Source organism: Tachysurus vachellii, chromosome 15 (genome assembly GCF_030014155.1).
Source record: "Tachysurus vachellii isolate PV-2020 chromosome 15, HZAU_Pvac_v1, whole genome shotgun sequence".
Classification (NCBI taxonomy): domain Eukaryota; kingdom Metazoa; phylum Chordata; class Actinopteri; order Siluriformes; family Bagridae; genus Tachysurus; species Tachysurus vachellii.
The window spans coordinates 10281955-10305065 of NC_083474.1; the positions used below are offsets into that span (position 1 = coordinate 10281955).

Sequence of the window (23111 nt, forward strand, 5' to 3'; positions counted from 1 at the left end):
TGCCTGGTCAGCCTTATGCTCCTGCCATCATGGTTGTTCCAGTCGTACGGCAGGGCAGGAGGAGGAGGGACGAAGAGGACATTGATCATGAAGCCCCTCCTAGTAGACGGCAGCGTGTGGATCCTGATGGGGAGGTGGATTTTATCAGTAGGCCTGTCCGAATCTCCGTTAGGATGATTTCGGCTTTAATGATAGAGCTGTAACTTACATAGTCTTAGTACATAGTCTAGCACATAGTACATGGTCTTCACCTCATATTCATCACCTCATATTCTTTACAAGAGGTATGATATATATAGTAAGATTTTTGTCTTGTTGTAGATATGTAAATATGTATATATTATTTTATATTTTTACAAATAATTTTAAGATGAAAATCATCGTTTACAAATATATTTTAGGATTTTAAGAAGAAAATAATTATATATTTATTAAATTATTTTAGTAATTTAGTAATTATTTTTTTATAAAATAATTTATAAACATCTGTACAAATTTTACAGTTTATAAATAGCTTTTAAATAATCAATAAATTATTTTTTTTGTTCAACACTCATGTCTCAGGTGTCTCTTTCTTGTAAAACAATATAAGCATTTCTCATTGGTTTCACCTATAATTACACTGTAGAAATTGTCTATCAGCTGAAACCTCGGTGTTCAGAAGTAATTACACTGTTTTCCTCTAACAAGCAAATACATTTTTGCCAGCAGTCTGAACCTGTTACATCTGTATAATTAACAATCTGGTGTTGTTGTAATGACACATAAACTGATAACAAGTGAATCTCAAGATGCAATTTTACTATTACATGCTAAGTTAATTCTCACAAGTGCTTACAGCATGTTGGTCAACTAACTAATTTACAGATGAGACCTTGGAGCTAACACACCATGAGGAAGTAATTTCTAAGGTCTTCAATGTTTCATGCTAAGTTCTATATCAGCTCTGAATATAGAAGAAATGCTATCAAAGGGATGCTGTGGTCAGACAGAAAGGAGGGTTTTATGTACCAGGTATAATAATTAAACACAACACTTTTTGCATGCTGCTCCATTTATGGTAGTATTTTCATGAAAAAACACAGTAATTTACAAGTCAACAGCCAAAAACTTTACAATTACTTTTACTTTTATAGTTACTGTTAAATATGTGATGCTGTTACATAATTTTTTCATTGTTTTTTGGTAAAAAGCTGGCAGCTGTGGTTGCCTGAGATGTACTTATAAACAGTATTGCTGTACTCTATATCAGTATCTTTCTATAACTACAACATTCATACTGTGAAATACTGACAAAAAGTAAAAGTACTGTCTACAAATAAACACTAAAAATCCAGCTTTGTACAGTTTCGTTAAATATAGGTGTGGAGGAGAGAATGTGTGTGTGTGTGTGTGTGTGTGTGTGTGTGTGTGTGTGTGTGTGTGTCCAGTTAGCTAAAATAAATGAATAGGGGAGTTGTGTGTGATATCTGTCTCCCATCTGCTTAATTTTTATCAAACCTGTGAGAGTGTAATAATAATAAAAACACATGTTACTAAGCAGAGTTTTATATTATATATTATATGATAACTCTGGTAATAATAATAGTGAAGTTTCACTGCTTTTGGTTGCCGTCTTTGCGGCGATTAACATTATAGATAAACGCATCCAGCTCTGACTGCGCGTGCACGCTGCGCGTACCTGTGCGTCTCCGTTCAAATAACGCACTTTTGAAAGACTACAACGCACGCGCGTAAAAGCAAAGTAAAAAAATCGCTCTTGGGTCAAACTGATAAATAATTTTCTTTCCCATCCACGACATGTCCTGCATTTTAACGTAATTTTTATTGTTTATTTATGAAAGTAAAAATTATACTTATAGTTTTAGGCTGGCTGAGATGACAGACAGGGGGCTGGAGCCACCCTAAAAACCTAGATCTAGAACCGCCCCTCGTTCCAAGGCACTCAAATTGTACAGAGAAAAATTATTTCCAAGAAATTTTGGTAAAAGTGCTTTTTTCACTTGAAGCAAATGTTGTCTATTCCCTTTATGTTCTTGTCAGAGTGCTTCATTTCAAGTTCTCAATTCCCCCCCGAGGGGGTGTATATTTCGAACCTTGTCACCTTTTTGTCACCTTTTCGAACCTTGTCACCTCTTGTGAGTTTGCAGGTATGCAAACACCACATCGCTGTCCAAGAAAGCGCAGTCACGCCTCGACTTCCTCCGCAAACTGAGGAAAGCAAGAGTCCTACCTCCCATCATGTGCTCCTTCTACCAGCTTTTACTGTGAAATACTGACAAAACCTGTAAAGTTATTTTCTTCAAATTAACAACAATTAAAAACCAACTTGCTACAGAGGCATTAAATATAGGTGTGGAGAGAGGACATGGTAAGGACTGTGAGAGAGAGAAATCTGAGCAGCACAGGTCAAACTTTTAGGAATCTCAAAATAATCTGAACTATTAGTATGAGTACTATGAGTATTACTTCCAGTACCAACAAACTACCTAATTTAACTCGTACAACTTAATTAAAAATGACCTCACACATATTACAAAACTCAGGACTTGTGGTAGTTCCCAGAATATCAAAATATACTAAAGTCAATAGAGTGTTTTTGAATTTAGCTCCAAAACTTTGGAATAGCCTTCCTGACAGTGTTTGGGGCTCAGACACACGTTCCCAGTTTAAATGTAGATAAAAATAAAAGTCATATCTCTTTAGTCAGACATACAAATAATACTTCTCATAAACTTGTGCTTTAATACATCTGATCAAATGCACATTATCATCTAGCGCTTGCTAATAATGTGATTCCTCTCTGCTGCTTCTCTTTTTCTACCCATTCCGAGGCATCTAGAGATTGGACCAGCTCCAGGTGTGTTCCGTGTCATGAAGATTTCGGACCTTCTTTGAGATGATGCCAACCCTGTGAGAATCCCGAGGCACATAGAGATGTACCAGCTCCAGGTGGATTCCGCTTCATGAAGTATTCTGACATTTTTAAGAGGAGATGCCAACTACATGTGGTCTTTGAGGACAACAACCTCCCAATCAATACACACTTTATGGACCGTATATTTAGAATCACATTCTCCAGTGTCACCCAAATGAGGATGAGGTTCCCTTTTGAGGCTGGTGACACTCAAGGTTTCTTCCTCTTCAACAAGTGGGGATAAATACAAACACATTTTAATATATGTCTAATATTAACAATGAATTTTTATATTGTATTATTCTTTGTATAATATAAATTTTTTTTTGTATTATGTTTCTTATGGGGGGGGCACGGTGGCTTAGTGGTTAGCACGTTCGCCTTGTGTGTGTGGAGTTTGCATGTTCTCCCCGTGCCTTCGGGGGTTCCTCCGGGTACTCCGGTTTCCTCCCCCGGTCCAAAGACATGCATGGTAGGTTGATTGGCATCTCTGGAAAATTGTCCGTAGTGTGTGATTGTGTGAGTGAATGAGAGTGTGTGTGTGTGTGTGCCCTGCGATGGGTTGGCACTCCGTCCAGGGTGTATCCTGCCTTGATGCCCGATGACGCCTGAGATAGGCACAGGCTCCCCGTGACCCGAGGTAGTTCGGATAAGCGGTAGAAGATGAATGAATGAATGAATGAATGTTTCTTATGTTCTATAAAGAGACTTATATTCTCTTATTTGAGACGATGCCCAATAAATTGAACTAAAGATGCATTAATGATTTTAATTTCTTAAAAAAACATGCTATATGCAAATAAATTAAAATTTAAATAAATAAATAAATAAATAAAGATGTCCTTCCTGAAACAACCCTCACTATTTATCTGGTCTTCGGACCGTCACAGAAGTCACTGGCTTGCAAATCCTGTGTCTAGGTTAGTCAAAGAAACAACAACAAAGATCAGGACTTTCAACAGTTAATGGAGTTAAAATATAGTACACTATAACTTTGAAAAGAATAAAATGGGAAATACTGTAAAGGAATATTTTAACCAGAAATTACACTCTGGTGCTGCAGAGTTCCACAGGTCATGTTTATACTGTATAGTACACAACATGGTCAAAGTCAGGTCCCTTCCCACATACACAAATGTAATGCTTAAGGTTTTTGAATTTCTTACCTCTGAATCCACTACAGATGATAGATTCTCTGTATCTATGTGTATGGAAAAATCTCTGGCTCTGTGATCACACTAAAAGGGCTGGTCTGTTAGTTAATTGTTCTCTGTTAATCAGTCACTTTAATTAATGGCAGACGTATATTGAATAACGTGTATGATTCTTCTGATTTTATATTCATATTTTATAAAAATGGTTTTGACATGATTTAACATTAATTATCTAGAGTACATGCTAGATTTTTGACTTATTTATTGCTTTAGTATCCAGGCTACTACCAAAATACTAGTGTTAATTTCGTCAGACGAGACGAGATGAACAACCTTTTTTTCATGACTAAGACGAGACGATGACGAGACTGCACCACTGTCCAAAAACGCTGACTAAGACTAAATTAACATGCATTATTGTTGACGAAAAAAGACGAGACGAAAATGTTTTGTATAAAATAAAAACTAAGATAAAATCTCTCTTCATTTTCGTCTACAATTGTCTCTGCTTTTTCATCAGCTGTTACGCCTTTAAAATATTCACAACGAGTTAGTGGCTTCGCGCTGTTTAGTGTGTGCGTACAAACAATTCGTCCACACGCCGCTCAAAAAATAAATCCTGAGCGCCAAGTCCACCATCTAGTCAGGCTTTTTGTGTTAAATTATATTTCCTGTCGCTGCACAGGCTCTTTTATTGTAAATGACAGCTTATGACCCGATGACCGGTCTTTGCATTACGATTAAAAGCAGTATCAGTAAAGTAAAAAATGTGATGTACAGTCAAGTTCGAGTGGATGCACTGTTTAAACGAGTGTTCTCAACTTCTCACTGATACTTTTGTGATTTGCGGACAGTAAATAGGTTGTATTTTAGGCCCACAGTAAAATAGGCCTATTCTTTTCAGTTTTTCTGAGTATATTTATTTTATTTCTGATTTGAACAGAAACATGAGACACAAGGCAACCAAAACAGTTTTAAAAACCTTTGTAACTTAAGTTGTCAGTCGGAGTCTGTTGGGCCCCAGCTTTTGAATTGTGTTGGTTAAAATAAAATACTCTTCAGAACAGGTTCATCATTTGTGAATGTGTCTCCTAAATCAGAAATTGAAAACCAGACACGTTTAACATTTGCATTCAACAAAAATCATTCAACAAGTCTATTCTGTCAGGTAATTATGACATTTAACCAACGTTTGAGATGTGAAAGACTTTTTTACTGAAATGTTTATCAGTAATAATCTCAGTAATAATGTGTTATTTTAAAAAAAAGACTACGATTTTTTGACTAAAACTAGACTAAAATTAAAAGACTTTTAGTCGACCAAAACTTGACTAAGGTACCTTGAGTTTTCTTTTGACCAAAACTAGACTAAAATGACGAGACTTTTAGTCGACTAAAACGTGACTAACAAAAAAAAGATATGTGAATGACTAAATATGACTAAAACTAACAGGGACATTTGGCACAAGACTAAGACTAAATTAAAAATAGGTGATGAAATTAACACTACAAAATACCAAGTTCCTTGAGCACAAACTTGTCTTGTGTAAAAACTGAAACAAACACGGCATGAAAGAGAACATTTATAATTCAGTCATGTGCCATCCTCTTATATGTTTTGTTTCAGTTTCAATGAAAACGAGATCTACCAGAAATAATACATTGGAATTAATGTAGTGTATTGTACACTTTGTATTATATTGTATTGTAGTGTACATGACAGTAGGGGGTTGATCTAAACTGCTTGATCTAAAGTGCCTCTAGGTATAAATCTGTGCAAGGTACTCGGTAATGAACTGGTGTCCCATACAGGATGTGTGCCCGGTGTTCCAGGATACAGTGGTTACTGAAGAAGAATGAATATAACCAAAACAGCTCCACGAACACAGTGCAAATGTATCAAGATTTTATTTATTCAACATTTGTTCTAGATTTGCTCTACCTCTTCATTTAGATCTTGAACACGATGGACAGTTCAATCTGTGCAGCCCCAAATGTACAGGCTATATACACACAACATACACTTTCTCCATAGGGAAAAAAACTTTTTGTATATATAATATTAATGTGGACAGAGGTCAGAAAGGTTGCCCCATAGTATACAGTACTGTATATGGTCCCTAAAACAGATTTTCCCTGACAATCCATTCATGTACATGCCAGATCAAACATGCTTAACCAGAAAATGTGTTTTAGCTGGTGAACATGTGCCTCCTTGTGTGTGTAAACACAATCAGATTTCAGTAAAAAATAAGTTCCAACTTATTCATGAAGCATAGCAATGGATGAAAGGGGCTCTGCTAGTTTAAGTGAGTACTCGGTAATATCCGTATTGTAAACTTGGGCTATTTTTTTTGTGGGTCACTTGAGCAATATCACAGTGTTAGAGGTTCGTGAGTCAAATCAGAGGACTTGCAGGTCTGTGGAGTGTTCATTGTGGCTCAGTAAAGACACATAGGCATCTGGATTGAAGTATTGTAAATGTACACCTGTCTTTCTGAATTTACACTCCTACAGGATCACATTTGTTTTACAGCCTGATGTGTTCACAGAAGCTTTGGATAATGTACTGTATCTCTTCTACACATTTCCACCATGTACTATTAGTCACAAACACTCTGTCAAACACATACAATCAAATTAAATCAGCATCAATCAGATGGATGTTGACAAAGCCACACACACACACGGTAACAATTGCTATGCACTCCTGCCAAACAAAGTTAACATTGATCAGCTATAACATGATGAAGGCATTGCGTTTTCCATCTGAACACAGAAAAAGTACATTCACAATAAAGTTCAGGATCTTACATTTATTCTTTTACTATATTATAGCCCCTCCATGGCACAGTGATGGCTATAGAACTGTAACCTCAAGTTTTGCTGGCTAGGCTGGGCAGTGGCGCAGAACCAGTGTTCTGCAGCTAATGGCTGGTGTGTTAGCTGAGAGTGCAGTTCCAGAGAGAGGACACCAGAGGACGTCTGTGCAGCATTGAAGAAAACTGCAGTGCCACAGAGGCATGGTTAAAAGGCACAGGAGATTTCCTTAGAGTCCCTCAGTTCCAAGACACATGACATACAATCAAAAAGCAATAATGGCAACAACCTGAATGCTAGATAGTAAAGATTCAAGAAAACATTCAAGAAAACTGCATGCTCCTGCAAAGATACTTTCTGATAAGGGTGGACTAAAATTTTTCAATAAACGGCATATAAAAGAGCAGTTAGAAAATTGGTACAGCTCTAGAACTCAATTTCCAAACTCAAGTTATCACATTTCAAAGCGTGGTTTATTAGAACAGTGTTCTATTAGCTGATGAGAGTGCAAATGCACTGAGCACTACAGTCAAGCAATCCAAACTATCCTGACAGTAACCTGTCATAATCCTTATAGTTACCGCACGACTACAACATTTATGCTCCTGGGGCTGGATGATATAACAATGCTTATTTTTTTGACAATGACCAATTGTATTGTTACATCTATTAGCAAGTAATTCAAATTAAATGATATATTTGTACTAAATGATTCATTTAGTCTTCTGTTCTGTGGTCAATTACTTTTGTATCCAAATATAAAAGTTCTTTAACTGTAGCACTGATCATTTCCTGGCACTTTGTGAGCAAATGTAAATACAATGATAAAAATTCTATTATTGTGAAATTGTCTTGAGTAGTTGTGTGATATTTTTGCCTTATTATCCACCTTTCTGTTTACCACGTCTCTCTCTCTCTCTCTCTCTCTCTCTCTCTCTCTCACACACACACACACACACACACACACACACACACACACACACACAGTAGCAGCATGAAAGAGGACACAATCTAATTTTATCCACACAAAGGGATACAAACCCCCCCCTTTACCATACAACATAACTGCTATATATAAATTTGCTAGATTTGTCTTAGACTCACCATAGATTTTTTTTTTTATTTGGAATGTACTGTTTTGTCTGCTGTAATGCTGGATGTGACTAGCAGAAGTTGTGCTAGTAAGTTCAGAGCCCATGTCAGCCTGTTCTCTCATGCCAGCTTCAGTGTGCTGACAGGGAACGAGGGCATGGTTACCATGGTAACTGGGTTGAGGACAGTCTGGCCCACAAGCTGCGGGTGATGTGCGAGCACCTGATGCCCAACGGGCGCCTGTTTGGCCAACGCTGGGGTGCCGTTGGCCTGGCCATGTGAGAGGGTGTGTGAAATGGTGACTGGTTGTTGGTATAGCGTGGGAAGATGGGCCATTGGGTGCACCGTGATGTGCCCGATGGTCTGAGGTCCAGGTGCGAGCTGTATGGCGCTGGTGGAAGAGGACGGGGAAGAGGTGGAGGAGGGGGCGATGTGGGCTATGTGCTTGGTGCCTGTCTGGGTGACGTGACTGACAGCCTGGATGACAGAAGCGTGTGAAGAAGCATGAGTGATTACTGTTGGCTGGATGCTGGGAGTGGCTACAATATGCCCATATGTCAGGTTGTGAGGTGCCACCATGGGCTGGGGCTGCTGGTTCACTGAGGCCTGTGCAGGGGGCAAGGAGAGTGAGGGCGAGGAAGGATGAGCGGAGAACGAGGTCAAGGCAGGAGATGCAGTAGAAGCTCCTGGAGTTTGGGAGGGTTGGGATGAGACACAAATAGTTTGAGGCAGAGATGGAGATGGCTTCCTGAGTATTGGCTGAGGCACTCTGGGTAAGGAAAGAGGCAAGGTCAACACACCCTCTTCCTCAATGTCCTCGTCCATATTATCTTCACCTTCTGTCGGATGCAAATGAAAAACAATGTCAAGGATGTAGTGAATTGCTCTGACGTGAAGTTAAAGATTTTTTTTTACATGACACGTGCAGGTGAGTTGGCTTACCTGAGGCTGTGGAGGTGGATGCTTGGTCATCTTCAGGCTGGACTGTCTGACGCAGAAGTCGCTCAACCTCTATTATGTCCATCCTCTGGCTAAGCTCATTCTTCAGCTCAGACAGCCTCTGCTGAATGGAGATCTTCTCACGAGCCAGGCGCTCCATCTCATGCTCATACTCTTTCTCTTTCCTTTTCAGAGTCTGTGGACAGAACAAAACCGTTGAATACTTTCACTTCCCCCACACATAATTATAATAGGTCGATGTGCATGCAGGGACGGGTGACATTAATTACATTTACTAATAATTAATTAAAAATCTGGGGCATCCTAAACAACCCCAATAGCCCCTTGTTATTTGTGAACTGCAGCAGGCACTGGAGCCAGGCTTTGAGTCTTTGAGGCCCTGACTGAAGCAGCTGCAAATGTTTTGGAAACCAATATCAAACATTTCATGCATGGAAATACTGACTAAAATGGTGATTCAAATTAGGTACAATAATGGAAACAGACGTTCTGTGGTTAATAAACCACAGAATCAACTGGACAGGAATAATCTATTTTATTGCTGTACTTTTGAACATAGCAAAGTAAACAGGAAAAGCCACGATGTGTCATGGTTCAAGACTGCAATGCTATGGCTTATTGCAACACCCACAAAAACAATGCTCACACAACGTGGTAAGTAAGTTATTTAGTTAATGCAGATAATAAATGGCCAACATTGCAGTAAGAATTAACAAATATTTTGTCCAGCCTTCTACATAAAACAATATAATGTAAAACATTCCAAGCTTACAAATAAATATGCAAAACAAATTGTAAATTATATTCTAATAATGTTGAAATTGTCTCTCACACACACAGACACACACAGACACACAGACACACACACACACAGACACACACACACAGACACACACACACAGACACACACACACAGACACACACACAGACACACACACAGACACACACACAGACACACACACAGACACACACACAGACATACACACACACCTGAAATGCCAAATCCTCACCAGTGGTGTAATGAGTACAAGGTTTCTTCAAGAACCAGATGCACAACTGTTCAGCTCTATTCTACTAGTGTATTAAGAATGTTCTAGACTTTAGCTCCAAGCCTGTTAACACTCTCTGAAGCAGAGATAAAGCTCAGTGCTCATGTCATGGTTGGTGGAAGGAACGATCTCCCTGTTCTATAGCAGAAAACAGGTCACTGTAGTCCAAGGTCATTGTTCTGTGTGCGTTTCTCCTAACCTCAATTTCTTTATACAACACTGTATCAGAGCCTTTCCTTTCCATTCCACTTTCTCATCTGCATTAGGGTCAACAGAGCATAACCAGCCCTGCTCTGACGGCGACACTATTTGTCTGCTTCCTTGTTACCTTTTTGAAATTGTAAAGATAGTTCTATTCAAGACAAGAACAAGAGCAAGCCTGTGTATACATAATCAGTCATGCTTCCTCGTATAGGCCACTGTTTATGCTTTTTCGCAAAGCTCTCCCATTCCCAGCCCAGGCTCATGTGGCGCAATAAAGCCCTGCCCACGTCTGGGAAGGGGCAGTTACAGTAACTCTGCACGAGTAAACAGGTTCAGTTAGTGCAGCAGTGTGGTGGGCGGAGCTTGTGGGATGTGAGCTGAGCCAATCAGAGCTGGACATCTGGGCAGAGAGCACTGAGTCAGAGGCCCCACACATACTAGTGCAGGAAAGAGATCACAGCTCCTCCCCCCTCATCAACACACGCTTCGGATACATCATTCCTGATTTCATCCACAATAGTAGTAGTCACAGAGAGAGGGGTGGTGGGGTGGAAGTTAAACACTGGGATGTGCCTTAGTGACCCAGATTCGAAGCTTAGTCAGCTGATGCACGATACCCGCGCTGGCAATAAGCACACACGAATAAGTTCTTGTAAAGAGCTTTGAGAAGGACGGATAAAGATTAATACGTCTGTACAAACACAATAACCTGGTTCTGAAATAACTGAATTCATTATTGATCACAATTATTAAGAAAATTTAGTTATAACAGTGAAGGCTTATATCCATGAACAGATATACAGTAATCCTGCGAATTAAAATGCATTATATTAAGCACATTTGGGACATATAAATACAATAGGATACAAACAAAAGGAATAAATGTCACATTACTATGCAACCGATTAGACACATCAGATGGGAATTATAATATGTTTCAGAAAAAAAATATGATTAATCTGCCTTGAACTGATCTCACCCATGTCATGTTCGTTTATGTTTAATTAGTATTATAATACAATTCACATGTAGCTGGATTTATAACCGTGTAGTGATGATGAAACTGAAATTTATACTTAAAGTGCTCTCTGTGTTGTAACGTGGCCCTCGTGTGCAGGGCTAAACGAGGCTTGATGCCATAAGCTTCATCTAAAGCTGCACCTGTCTGAAGCCTTTATCCTGGATTAGAAATCCAATCTGTGATCTTTCATGTCCATATATAACACATTAAACAGAGACAGACTTGCTCTTAGAGCTACCGGTTACCCGGTATAGTAGGGTTTAGTCAACACGGCTCAGAGAATACGCTTAACAAATAGGAGGTCTAAGCTGTGTAACACCCAAAAAGAACTGAATCTATAATGAAAAAAGAATAGGCATAATGTCTCTGTGTGAGTATATAGTACACTTGAATAATACTAAATATTATTTTTACAATTATCGCCTGCATATTTACACCAAGTTTCATTAGTAGTAGTGGCTGATACGGTGGATAAAAGGAGATAAGCAATGTATTGTTGTCTGTAAAAATGAAACACAGAACAGTGCATCTCTGATAAACAATATTCTTTCCTGTAAACAAACCCGAGCCGTGTGAGGAGACGACGTGACCATTTATCGGCAAATAATAAAATATCTACAAGGTGATGTGATACTATTTCAAAGTTCTGAACTTCCAGTAAGAAATATACTATATTCCTAGATCTAAATTCAGATGAATATGACCTCAATGGATTTGGATTCGGTTATCAGAGGCTGTGAAATGCCACATATCACACTCAAACTGACTACAACACTCGTCCTCTTCCTCTCCACGTGCACCAGGAGAGCATGATCATGGCACAGCACCACAACAGTGAGGGCTTTGAGTTGACAGGCAACAAAGACGTTAAAGGACATTCAAAAAGAAAATACTAAACAGACAGAACCATAAACCAGTCAACATACAGCATTTACCCCAAGGGTCCCGCCCCATTCTGGTTCAACCAATAAGATATCGGGACTCCTTTTCGTTGTCAAGACAACAGTTAAAAAAAATAAAAAATGACTCCTTCTCCTTGGTAACTGGATCCCTGATCACACAGCGAGGCTGAGAGCAGAGTTTAGCCGCAGAGGAAAGGCCTCGCTGTACTTATCTCAGGATTTTCTACACACTAAAGTTCATACAGTACCACTAACCACAAATGACTAAACTCTTGAAGCACTCCACATTTTACTCAGCAGCTGTGGTTTAAGCTGTAAACAACAGTTCCTATTTTCACATGCTCAAAAAATGCTTGTAAAGCAACATTAGCAGTGCAGTCATCAAAATGGCACAAATTTGGTTAGAAAAGGAAAAATACAAAACATGGTTATATTTTCTAACTTGGGTCGTGCCATAAGGACTGTGGAACGAACAGAGAGCGCCTCTCAAACTCAGGGGAATAAATTAATACCGCTAATGACACGAAAGCTTTTTTGGGTGATGTGAAAACAAGGCTCCTGTGTTAATCTGAACAGGTTACACAATCCAGTAAACCTGACAAAAGGCAATCAACACATTCACCTATGCTAACTAAACTATGCATTAGCATCTCCTTTGTAACTGTGTAGGGCTTAAAATCTTAACGGTGACCAAACATAACACTGCTATTTAGCAAAAGAAATGCGAATTCACCTGCCACGAACCTATGAACTTCAAGCTCATTTATAAGCTGCTGCTTATTATACACGTTATTTATTTATTCATCCTAAAATAACATTACCACTAAAATAAACACGTCAATAAATGTACCAATTTCACATTGTGTACTTCTGTTGTACTGGCTGAAAGCAGAGTCATTAATGTCATTAATAATTAATAATTTAAATTAGATGAGTGTTTTAGCTTACTATGATAGACGACTCCACGCTATGCTAGTTTGGTAATAGTCTGTAATAATATTGCTTAATAGCAAACAGACCGAAACTATTTAACCATATTAGTTTTAACATTTAAATGGCCAGCTTGTAAATGAAATATTTTAGTGGTGATGCTATTTTGTAGCAGCCTGTTTTCTAAAAGATGCAAATGATGCAATTTGAAGAGATGCATCAAGTCCCGCACATTGTTTTGCTTTCTTAGGGAAGAATATTTTCTTTAGTGTGAGATGGTAGAAAGAGTCAGAGTTCAAAATTTGAGGTAGCGTCTACATATGAAATAAATTTTAGCATATACTTTGCAAAAATATCGCCAGATTAAAGCGGACAAAGGATTTTGGGTTTTTTTTGGGCTATGGGGACTGGGTGATGCTGGAGAAAAAGTTTTTTTATTACAATTTAAGGGAGGAAAAGAAAAGATAAGTGTAAACTCCCCCATCTCTCTCCCTTCCCCAGTCTAGACTCAAGGCCTCCAGTCCCACCTGTGTGCATGTAAGTGGAGCAGGTCATGCTGTGTGGAGAAGGTCAACATGTCTTGGGCATAGTCGCATGCAATGCGAGTGAGAAGCACATGGCCAGAGCCAAGAGGAGGGACAGACTTTGACTGACTCGACTCCGTGGGGTGCTAACTGACTCATTTCTTTAAAAAGGAGAAAGCAAAAAAAAAAAGAATGGAAGAGCAAACGAAATATGTCAAGAGCAGCAAGAAAGAGCAGCTGCATAGAGCCACGTTGCAGATATGCTGCATAAGATATCGTTTAGAGAGAACCATCTTCTGGCTCGTCTTAAAGCCTTCTCACTTTCCACTTTATTAGACAAGGAGGAAAATCCTTATTAAGTTCAAATGTCAATAAAAGGTCTTGTTATCAGCTTAAGAAAAAGGTATCATGAGGCACATTCTGCATTATTTTTTTTTATAGGTCAGTCAGTCAAAAAAAGCTCAGAGACTGTCATTGTACCCAGAAAGAACATAAGCTGGGGCAGCAATTACAGTCTGCGATGAGGTGAAAATAACAGTGGAGGGAGCTCAAAGAGTCTACCTGTTTTTTTCACCCTCTGTAAGTCATTTGAGGGAACAAGGCTGAGGCACGTCTGAGCTGGAGGGCCTTTGTTGCAGAAATAGACCCCCTGTTGTGCATATTGACAGGTCAAAACAGCCCTGACACACTGATTTATACGGCTATTTTGACTGCTGGTCTCTACGACTGCCGAACATGAGCCTCAAAAGATGAGTAATCTAGGTAGAACTTAGACTCGGTGTTATTGAGACAACTTACTTGTTTTGTTTAATGTAATGATATTCCTAGATGGTTTAATTGTGTTGCAGCCCTATTGTACTGTTGCGATTATACAAAAATACAACAAAACCTAACTAGTGGGAAACCTACACGGTGGTGTGTAAAAAAAAAAAAAAAAAGCACTGTACAGTTAGGAGTGAAAAACAACAATGCTTGACTTGAGCACTGCAGGAATGTAAGCTGTGAATGCTGACAGAACTCCTGGCATCTGATTGGCTACCCTCCATGACTCCTTAGCACAACACCGAATCTCAATTAGTCCCTTAAAAATGAATAAAACTACAGCAAATACGACTTTCGTTTAAATATTAGTAGCTGCGTTCAACAAAAGCAGAGTCTCAGCCTCAAAGCACAAAAATAAATAAATAAATCACACAAAGAAACTCAGCTTCTGTGAAGCCCGTTATAGTTTGCAAGATGTAATCACAAAGCATATGGAACATGTCGTTCTTTAAAGCACGATGTAATAATCCGGAAAGATTTGTGAGTTTTACAGGGTTGTTAACATGGTCAGAGGCTTTGCAGAAGCTGGCAGTCTAAGCTGTAGCCTGAGCACTAGCTGCATCTGGAGCAGCATGGCTGAGCGCTGGATCACAGGGGTGGGGGTGGAAAAGCGCTGACGTCACACGTCTCAGGCTAGCCATGTGCTCAGCGCTCATGTGGCCGGGACAAGAATGAGGCAGAAACTGGATGAGCGAGGCAAAGAGAGAAGAAAGGGAGGGAGGGACGGAGGGAGGAAGGGACTACAGAAAGTCATAATGTTTCAACACAACATTTAGGAATGTGCATCCTCATTTATAGATGTCTCATGTAGAATAAATTAGTGTTAAGGAGGATTCAAAATTCATATAAGCTCATTAAAAAAAATACAAAATCAGTGGTTACAACAAATGAGGGAAAACCCACTTATTGTTTAGTTGACTTCCTTGGGCACGTTCACAAAGAAGTGAAATAAGGAAGTGTGACCATCCCAAAGGTTTAAAGCCCTGAGGTCACATGGTGCCAAGAGTATTGCTTCATGAATGCAGGCGAAAGCCCAGAACACGGAAAGAAAAATAAAACAAAATGAAAAGTAATCCAAAGCAACTAATCCTTAATAACATCTTCAAGGGAATGTGGCGTGGCCTCAACACCCGAAGCGCATCGCCTTCGGGCACACAGGGCACTTGCTGTCACAAACCACCTTGTTAACAGCCCTTGCATGCAATCATTAGCCTGAGTGGGAGGGAGTCGTTCTACACTCGCTCTGTACAACAAAAAAAAAACGGCTCAAATATCGGTTTATCAAACCTGCCATTTGCTTCATCGCTAAAGAGGACTAAACGCTCTGGTGGGTGTAGCGTACAAAGGATGTAGTGACAGGAGATACACGAAGCAGCCAGTGAAGAGGATATTCAAATTGCAACAGGACCAAGCTGTCAAGTTAATCATTTCAGATCTGCAATAAACCCCATGGACAAGAGAGATGTATGCTGAGATTTTATTTAAAAGAAAAATATTGTATAATGCTTTTAGAAAGAAATCACATATACAAGTCAAAGCACCAACTAAATATTTCACTGATAGTTTTGTAATTAAACAGTTGAAATTTTTTTTAAGAAGAACAGGGGAAATAAAACGAGTTTATATAAAGAATTAAATAAAAAAAAACAACTGAAAACATTAAACTGGTCTGGAGCCAAGTGCTGGATCTCATGATGATGATGTATACCGTGATTAAAGTTTGTAACCTATAAGACCAAGAGAAACACCCTAATTGCACACCTGCAATCCTGCACCAAACTCAACGTGCAAATGCGACTAACAGGAGCAGCGGTAGGAAAACAACACAATAACAATAGTACACTAACACACAACGATGTCAGACACTGTACTATAAAGGCACCAGAAGGTGTTCCTGCAACTGGTTGCCAAAGTAATAATATTTAACAGTGTTTGGTGCAGCTAGCTTTTAAAATCGTTTTTATTTTATCTTAAGAAAACATTCTGGAGATTTGTATATCGTCGCTGTCTGGCGGAATCCTCGTATCTCCAAAACCGTTATTTTTCAGGAAATTAAAAAAACGCTGTACCTTATCTGCAGTGCACAGGGTTTAGTCCACGTTGCAGTGGATTGTATTGCGCTAAATTCCTGTCCTCAGACGAGCACCACAGAACTAGTGGGGGTCAAGATTTTTTTTTCTTTGAGCCCAGTGTTTTGAAGACATTTACCTCAGAAGACGTGTTGATTCGTTGCGACTCTTCTTGAGCAGAAATATGCCGCGAAGCTCTCCCACGTAGTGAGGAAGAGGTGGACAGTTGAAGTGTCCAATGGAGTTATGAGATTTGCGCTCAAGCTATTTTTCAAGACTTTAGATTGGTTAATAACTTGTAAAAATAACAGACCCACGTGGGGACTGACCAATAGCATCGATATGTGAAAAAATATGAACTTGACAAAATTTGGACATACGAGGTTTCCGCCCGACAGCGACGATATATGCATTATATTAGAAGAGATGACGGAGAAGCAGTGTGTGCTCTTTGCCACTGATCTTGTGCATTCTACCATCTTCACTCCTATTGGCAGTTGTGCACCAAGTTGCTCTGTTTTTGCAAAGGTAATTTTTTTTCAACTTGCTGGACACACTGACATCTAGTCACAAACAATCACTGTTGCTCAGTTACTGAATGTCTCCAGATAATGAATGATAATGAATTCTGAAAGATGTACAGTAACACATACCAGGGCTCTCACATAAGGTACTGATACTGTATTGTCAGGTCACTCGGCCCCACTGTGGACCGGAAGCTTGCAGCAGTGGACACGTGAGGTCACCTGTTTTTGACAGCCTGGGTGCTTCAATTACAGCCACATGTGTATGTGTGTGTGTGTGTGTGTGTGTGTGCACGAGAGATAGAGAGAGGTGTTCTTACACACATTTTTTCCTCTACCCCTCATGTATCCACTAACTGATGATGACTCAAAGCTCATTAACTTTCCATTACAAGCACTGAGACACTGCAGGGGGATGTTTTTTCCTCTGCATTTTACTTCTGAACTGTTCTGTTTCGTTTTTCCCTCCTCTGCCCAACCTCAGGCACCTCAGCACATCTAAGCAACTCAGAAGAGTTTCACTTGTCTGCAATCCACGCAGGGCGGAAGAAACACACACGACGTTATCCTGTCGTCCTCCATTCCAGCCTGTTGTTACCTGATGCCATTATCTCCATCATGTGATAAAGATCTCATATCCACAGATCACCACACAAAGCACAGCAAACATTAATCTAAATATTGAAATATTGGGACGTCTTGTCTGCATTTCCGCAATAGCTGTTTATTCCGCAATAGCTGTTTATTCACTGCCTATTTTCAAGCGGCGGTTGTAGACCTACTTATTCAGGAAACACTTCAACTAGCACTTCTTTCCTTATCTTTTGCATTCATAAAAAAAAAAAAAAAAAAAAAAAAAAACACCTTTGACACTTTTTCATTGTAACTTTGAACAAATGTTTTAAACTCATGGTATCTTAAGTATGTAACTTAGTGATCCAGCATTAATGTATTGAATGTTAGAGATTTAAGCACTTATGTACGTCGCTCTGGATAAGGGCGTCTGCCAAATGCTGTAAATGTAAATGTAAATGTCTTCCATAACTGTCACACAGTGCTGGACAATTTGAAACATTTCGCTTTATTCAGAATGAATTCTGACCCAATTTGCTCTTACGTATATTTGCTTTAGATTCAGAAATAAACTTCCAATGACCATCCTATTAGACTTAATTGTAATATCTAAGTAGTAAAGAAAATTTGTGTTTGACTGTATTTCAGACAACCAGGTCACTAAAACTATGTAAATAAACCATCGGTCTCTTGAGAAACATGGCTTTGGATCATATGAGTGATAAGCCAAAACAACACCTATATGCCATGACCTACCGAAGACCAGCTGATAAAAGAAAGATAATAAAGATGAGAAAAAGCCAAATCTACCTGAATATATCTTAACGCACTTCTCAGCACACTCAGATTGGAGGTTTTCTTTTCATCCACATTAGGGATGTTCTTCTTGAGGGTTTCGAAGCATTCCTTCAAGTGTGCACGCCTGTAAGAAAGAAAAAAAAACAAAACTCAGAGCTAAGCTATTCTCACGGTGTGCATTTGAATGGAACATCATAAAAAGTTAACTCCTCTGCAAAAAACAAAAGCCTTTAGGCTTATGTGTAATGCTGATGTCCTCTGGAGAAGCAGATTAAGCAACAAATCTTCAGTAATGTTATGCAAACAAAACCCAGAGCCTACAAATAAACTCACCTGTTTTTTTCAAGCTTGTTATGCACTTCCCTTGTTCCTGCCCTGAAAACAGAGACCACACACAAATATTATTCTCCAACTGAAAAAAATACAAACACATTCAAAACTTTTGATAGTCGATCGCAGAAAGAAAACTTGCCCTCCAGGTCTTTTTTTGCCATCCAGGCCACGGAGATCGTCAGCTAGGTTGGTTTTGGCCATGATGCTTGGCTGTGCAGGTGTGTTTGCTGGCTGGGGAAGAAGAGCATGATGGGAGGCTCGAACAATGGACCCAGGGTAGGACTGAAGGGGCTGGGATAGTTTAGTGCCGTTAGTCTGAAGGGGTAGGATTGCATGTTGGGGCAGCGCATGCTGAGACGGGGGTGAGTGTGTGTCTTTGGGGACGTGGGGGGATACAGGTGATGAGGTCGGGCTGGCCGACACCACTGGGATGGGAATGACCGTTATTGGAATGGAGGTAGCAGGAAGGGTAGGAGGAGGAGGCGGAGAGGACAGGACTGATGAAGGAGTGTGGTTACGCTCTGGACTCAACTCCTCCCTTAAGGTCAGGTGATTAGCATGTGCGACTTGAACGCTGGGAGGTGTTTCTGCTCTTTGCTTCCCTGCTTCCTGTTCGAGGTGCAGTCTCTCCCAAAGCTCATTCTCCTCTTCTACAGGAAAGAGTTAAAGAGGCTAATTTAATTAGTGTCACATACCGGAGGAGACACAAACAGTATTCGAATCTGATCTGCCCATGACAACTGCAGATGCTCTTATGATACTTTAACAAATCCAAATCCAACTTATGCTGGACACTAAAATGAATCAAGGCTGGTGTGTTTTCAAAAAAAGAGATTGTTTGCACACTTTATATTATAGTCACTAATAAACAGAAAGACAAAAATAATCATGATCTAAAGTACGTTTAGCTTTAGGACATCGTATTCAGGCTGTAAAATAAAATGACTCCTTATGATTACCAAACACTGCTTTCACTGAAAAACCACTGAAAGGAAACGGATCTGTTTGAAAAACCAGTCACGTAAAGAAAGGAATGCATACTTTTCCTTTTAAACAGAAATATAAAAACAGATTGCTTTTTATTCTATAGTCTATAAGAAGAGAACCAGGTAGAGGTCCTAAAAGACCTATTATTGAAGTAGAAACGGCTTTTATTCTTCAGTATAGCATTTTACAAGTATTAATTTAAACGAACAGGTCACTTAGTTGCAAATTCGGCATTTCGACTTGTTCAACTGCTGATAATTCAGATAGCGAGGTGCAGTAACAAGCATTGCAGAGTATTAATCTACACATCAGGTACCTTGTGCTTGTGATTTACTCACTGATTAAGTCAGAGGCTACTACATAGCAGCTAGCAATTCCACATCCTAACGTGTTTGATGAAGTCACAGCCTGCGCTCAGCTCAAGCACATTTAAGTATTAGGCTCACAGTCACAGGTGTGAAAGGGAAAATGTGTCCACCTGAAAATCTGGGCTCTGAATTCCTTGTTAGACTGGGTAATGAAAGTTCACTGGTAAGCCTCATTACTTAAGCACTTACACGGGCAAGATCCACATTCAGAGTATAGGTAAAAGTGGATACAGCAGAGCGTCATCAACAGGTTCATAGAAAAATCGAGTAGATGATTCATCATCACGTCAATAGTGGCGGAACCGGTCAGTTATATTCCGTGCAAGACTGTTCATTTGTTGAATTACAGGCTTTAACAATCCTTTCTACCAATGCAGTATGGAGGTGGTTCTGTAAAGCATTATGCGATCGGATGCTGCCGCCTCGGTCGGTCTCAAATCAGCATTATCTCCCCACTCAGGAATGAGTTTTCAAATTTGTCGGCATAAAGGGTCTACTGAGACCTATAAGGCATTTGTGATGCTACACCAGTGGCCTACAAGCCACGGCAGCTGACCATGACACCCACCCCCAACCAGTGATGCTCCTCTAACAAGCAGACATATAACAAGTGGATGGGGGAAGGCTGTCCAGTTACCATAGCAACACACTTGTCAGCAACATGAAATTTTCTGCATTACCGCAAGAAGAAACACGACCATTCTATTAGTTTCCACCTTGTTCTTTAACAACTAAACTGGGTCAGACCCTCAGCCCTCTTGGCAAAGTTAACAAAAAGGATGTTTTTGACAGAAACTATTTAAACCTACAAACATAATCCATCCTTAACAGACAGTCTCAAATTTTTAGAGGTTTTTTTTTTACTATTTCTACTATACTTAGCTTTAAGAGGGTAAAAAAAATGACACAAGCACTCGTTTTGTCAAAGATAGATATAGTTTACTTAAACATTTGTGCAACAATCTGCATGGCCTACTTTCCCCTGTCTGTACAGAGTGCGCGCGCACGCCTGCCGCGCACATGGCTGCGGGGCGGAGTTTGTAGCACGCGGATTCTACTACGGGGGCGTGGTCACGTTTATCACGTTCAACACGTCACCAAGAACGCGCTGTTCCGCGCCAGAACAAGCCGCAAAAAAACAAGTGTGTGTGTCGCTTTAGTACAGTGACTAAAGTCATAATGCATCAAAGTGCACCACTGGCGCACACGCACACACACACTCTCTCACTCATATACATACACACACGCACACTCATGCTCTCTCTCTCTCTCACACACACACTCATTCTCTCTCTCTCACACACACACACACTCATTCTCTCTCTCTCTCACTCACACACACACACACTCATTCTCTCTCTCTCTCTCTCTCTCTCTCTCTCTCTCTCACACACACACTCTCTCTCTCTCTCTCACATACACACACTCTCTCTCACACACACACACTCTCTCTCTCTCTCACTCACACACACACACTCATTCTCTCTCTCTCTCTCTCACTCACACTCACACACACACACACACACACTCTCTCTCTCACACACACAGACGTAGTTCTTACAGCCGCCACCGCCCTTAGGAGCAATGCAGATGTGTTTAAACTGAAACCATGTGATGAAACATTTGAACATAAAAATATATTTTATTCCATTCAACATCACGTGTAAATGACAACCTGCATCGAGCACAAAACACTTCATACATTAGAGGGAAGAGTCAAATTACAGCAACACGCTTTACATCTCACGAGGATCTCAGACAGCTCTTTATTACTGGTCTCTTTATTACATGAAACATCTAAAGAAACACAACAGATCTGTCTGTCTGTCGTGTTCAGTGTAGCTGTGACACTCTGACAGTCTGTAGATCATAACAGGACCTATCACTAAGCACTCTGTGTAATCATCACCACACACACTCTCACACACTCTCACACACACTCACTCTCACACACACACACTTACCACGTGTTTTCTGTTGTTGCTGGGCTTGCAATTCTAAAAACTTGGCTGCCTCTAGAAGCGTTTCGATGCTCATCTCTGTGGTGTTAGTTCAGTTCCGCACAATAAAACAGCTGAGAAGATCCTGATCTGGAGCAATTAAATATATATATCTTCCGTCACGCACTCTGGATCTCCACTTAAAAGGAAGGGGGAAGAGGAAAAAAAAAAAAAAAAAAAAAAAAGAAGACGCAACCTGATCCCCCCCTTTGGAGGATCTTCTACACACGTAGTAGAGCCGCAACAAGATGGCGGGCTGTGAAGCGCCTGATCAGTGAACACTCTGGGCCACAGCACAGCCTGCTAGGCGCTGACCACGCCCCCTGGTCACGCCCCCATCCGTGCAACCAAAACACGGAGCGGAATCCGTGTCAAAAAATAATATTACAGTCTGTAAGCTTCATCTGAAAGTAAATACTTATATACATCACACACCATACCCGAATGTTTAACAATGATGAACTTTAACCTCTGATGTAGTTTGTCCTTAAAACCCTTACGCATTAAATAGCGCCGTAATCCATGCAGGACTTCTTTAGGATTCCCTTCCTGGATTTACCTAAGATAGTTGCGCAATTGCGCGTGTCCGCAATAAATAAAGAGTCTCGAGCAGCCAATAGGAGGAGAGAGCAGGCGGCATGGTATCTGCTCACGTGGGAGACATTCGGCAGGTCTGACGTCTATAGTGCCAAAGGCTCACCAACTAAAAGTCCTCAATGGAGTGGGTGCAGCTCTGTAGGGTTTATTTACTGCAATAGTAAAACATACACTAAAGCGGGGTTTTGGGGGGGGGGGGGGTGCAGAGAGAGAGAGAGAGGCAGAGAGAGAGAGAGACATGATGAATGTTGTATCAGTGACCATTGTACATGCATGAAGAAAAAGTTATAACTAATAAAAATAAAAATAAAAAACAGACAAAAACAGTAACTATTAAAGCTACAGCGTGTGGGGTTTGTTGTTCAAAATGAAATACAAATCATCATATGTCACACCAGCTGAAACACAGACTAAACCATGACACAGCCAATAGAGAGAGAGAGAGAAATAGATCAAATACCTGTAGA

The 23111-nt window shown here is 40.0% G+C and overlaps 1 protein-coding gene across 1 annotated transcript; it reads right to left on the minus strand.

The window, feature by feature from the left end:
* Positions 1 to 5963: 5963 nt before the first annotated feature.
* Positions 5964 to 22269, minus strand: mnta (MAX network transcriptional repressor a). The gene is made up of 6 exons (XM_060887960.1): positions 22012 to 22269; positions 18832 to 19342; positions 18693 to 18734; positions 18372 to 18483; positions 8926 to 9118; positions 5964 to 8822 (listed from the first exon to the last, which is right to left on the minus strand). Exons 1-6 carry the CDS (start codon positions 22082 to 22084, stop codon positions 8104 to 8106), a joined length of 1650 nt encoding a protein of 549 aa, XP_060743943.1. The 5' UTR covers positions 22085 to 22269; the 3' UTR covers positions 5964 to 8103.
* Positions 22270 to 23111: the final 842 nt, after the last annotated feature.

Coding starts and splice junctions, on each gene's coding strand:
- mnta (XM_060887960.1), bottom strand. CDS start 22,084: ATGAGCATCGAAACGCTTCTAGAGGCAGCCAAGTTTTTAGAATTGCAA. Junction 9,119..18,371: donor GTGCGTTAAGATATATTCAG/GTAGATTTGGCT, acceptor TTCTGTCCACAG/ACTCTGAAAAGGAAAGAGAA. Junction 8,823..8,925: donor ATCCACCTCCACAGCCTCAG/GTAAGCCAACTC, acceptor TGCATCCGACAG/AAGGTGAAGATAATATGGAC.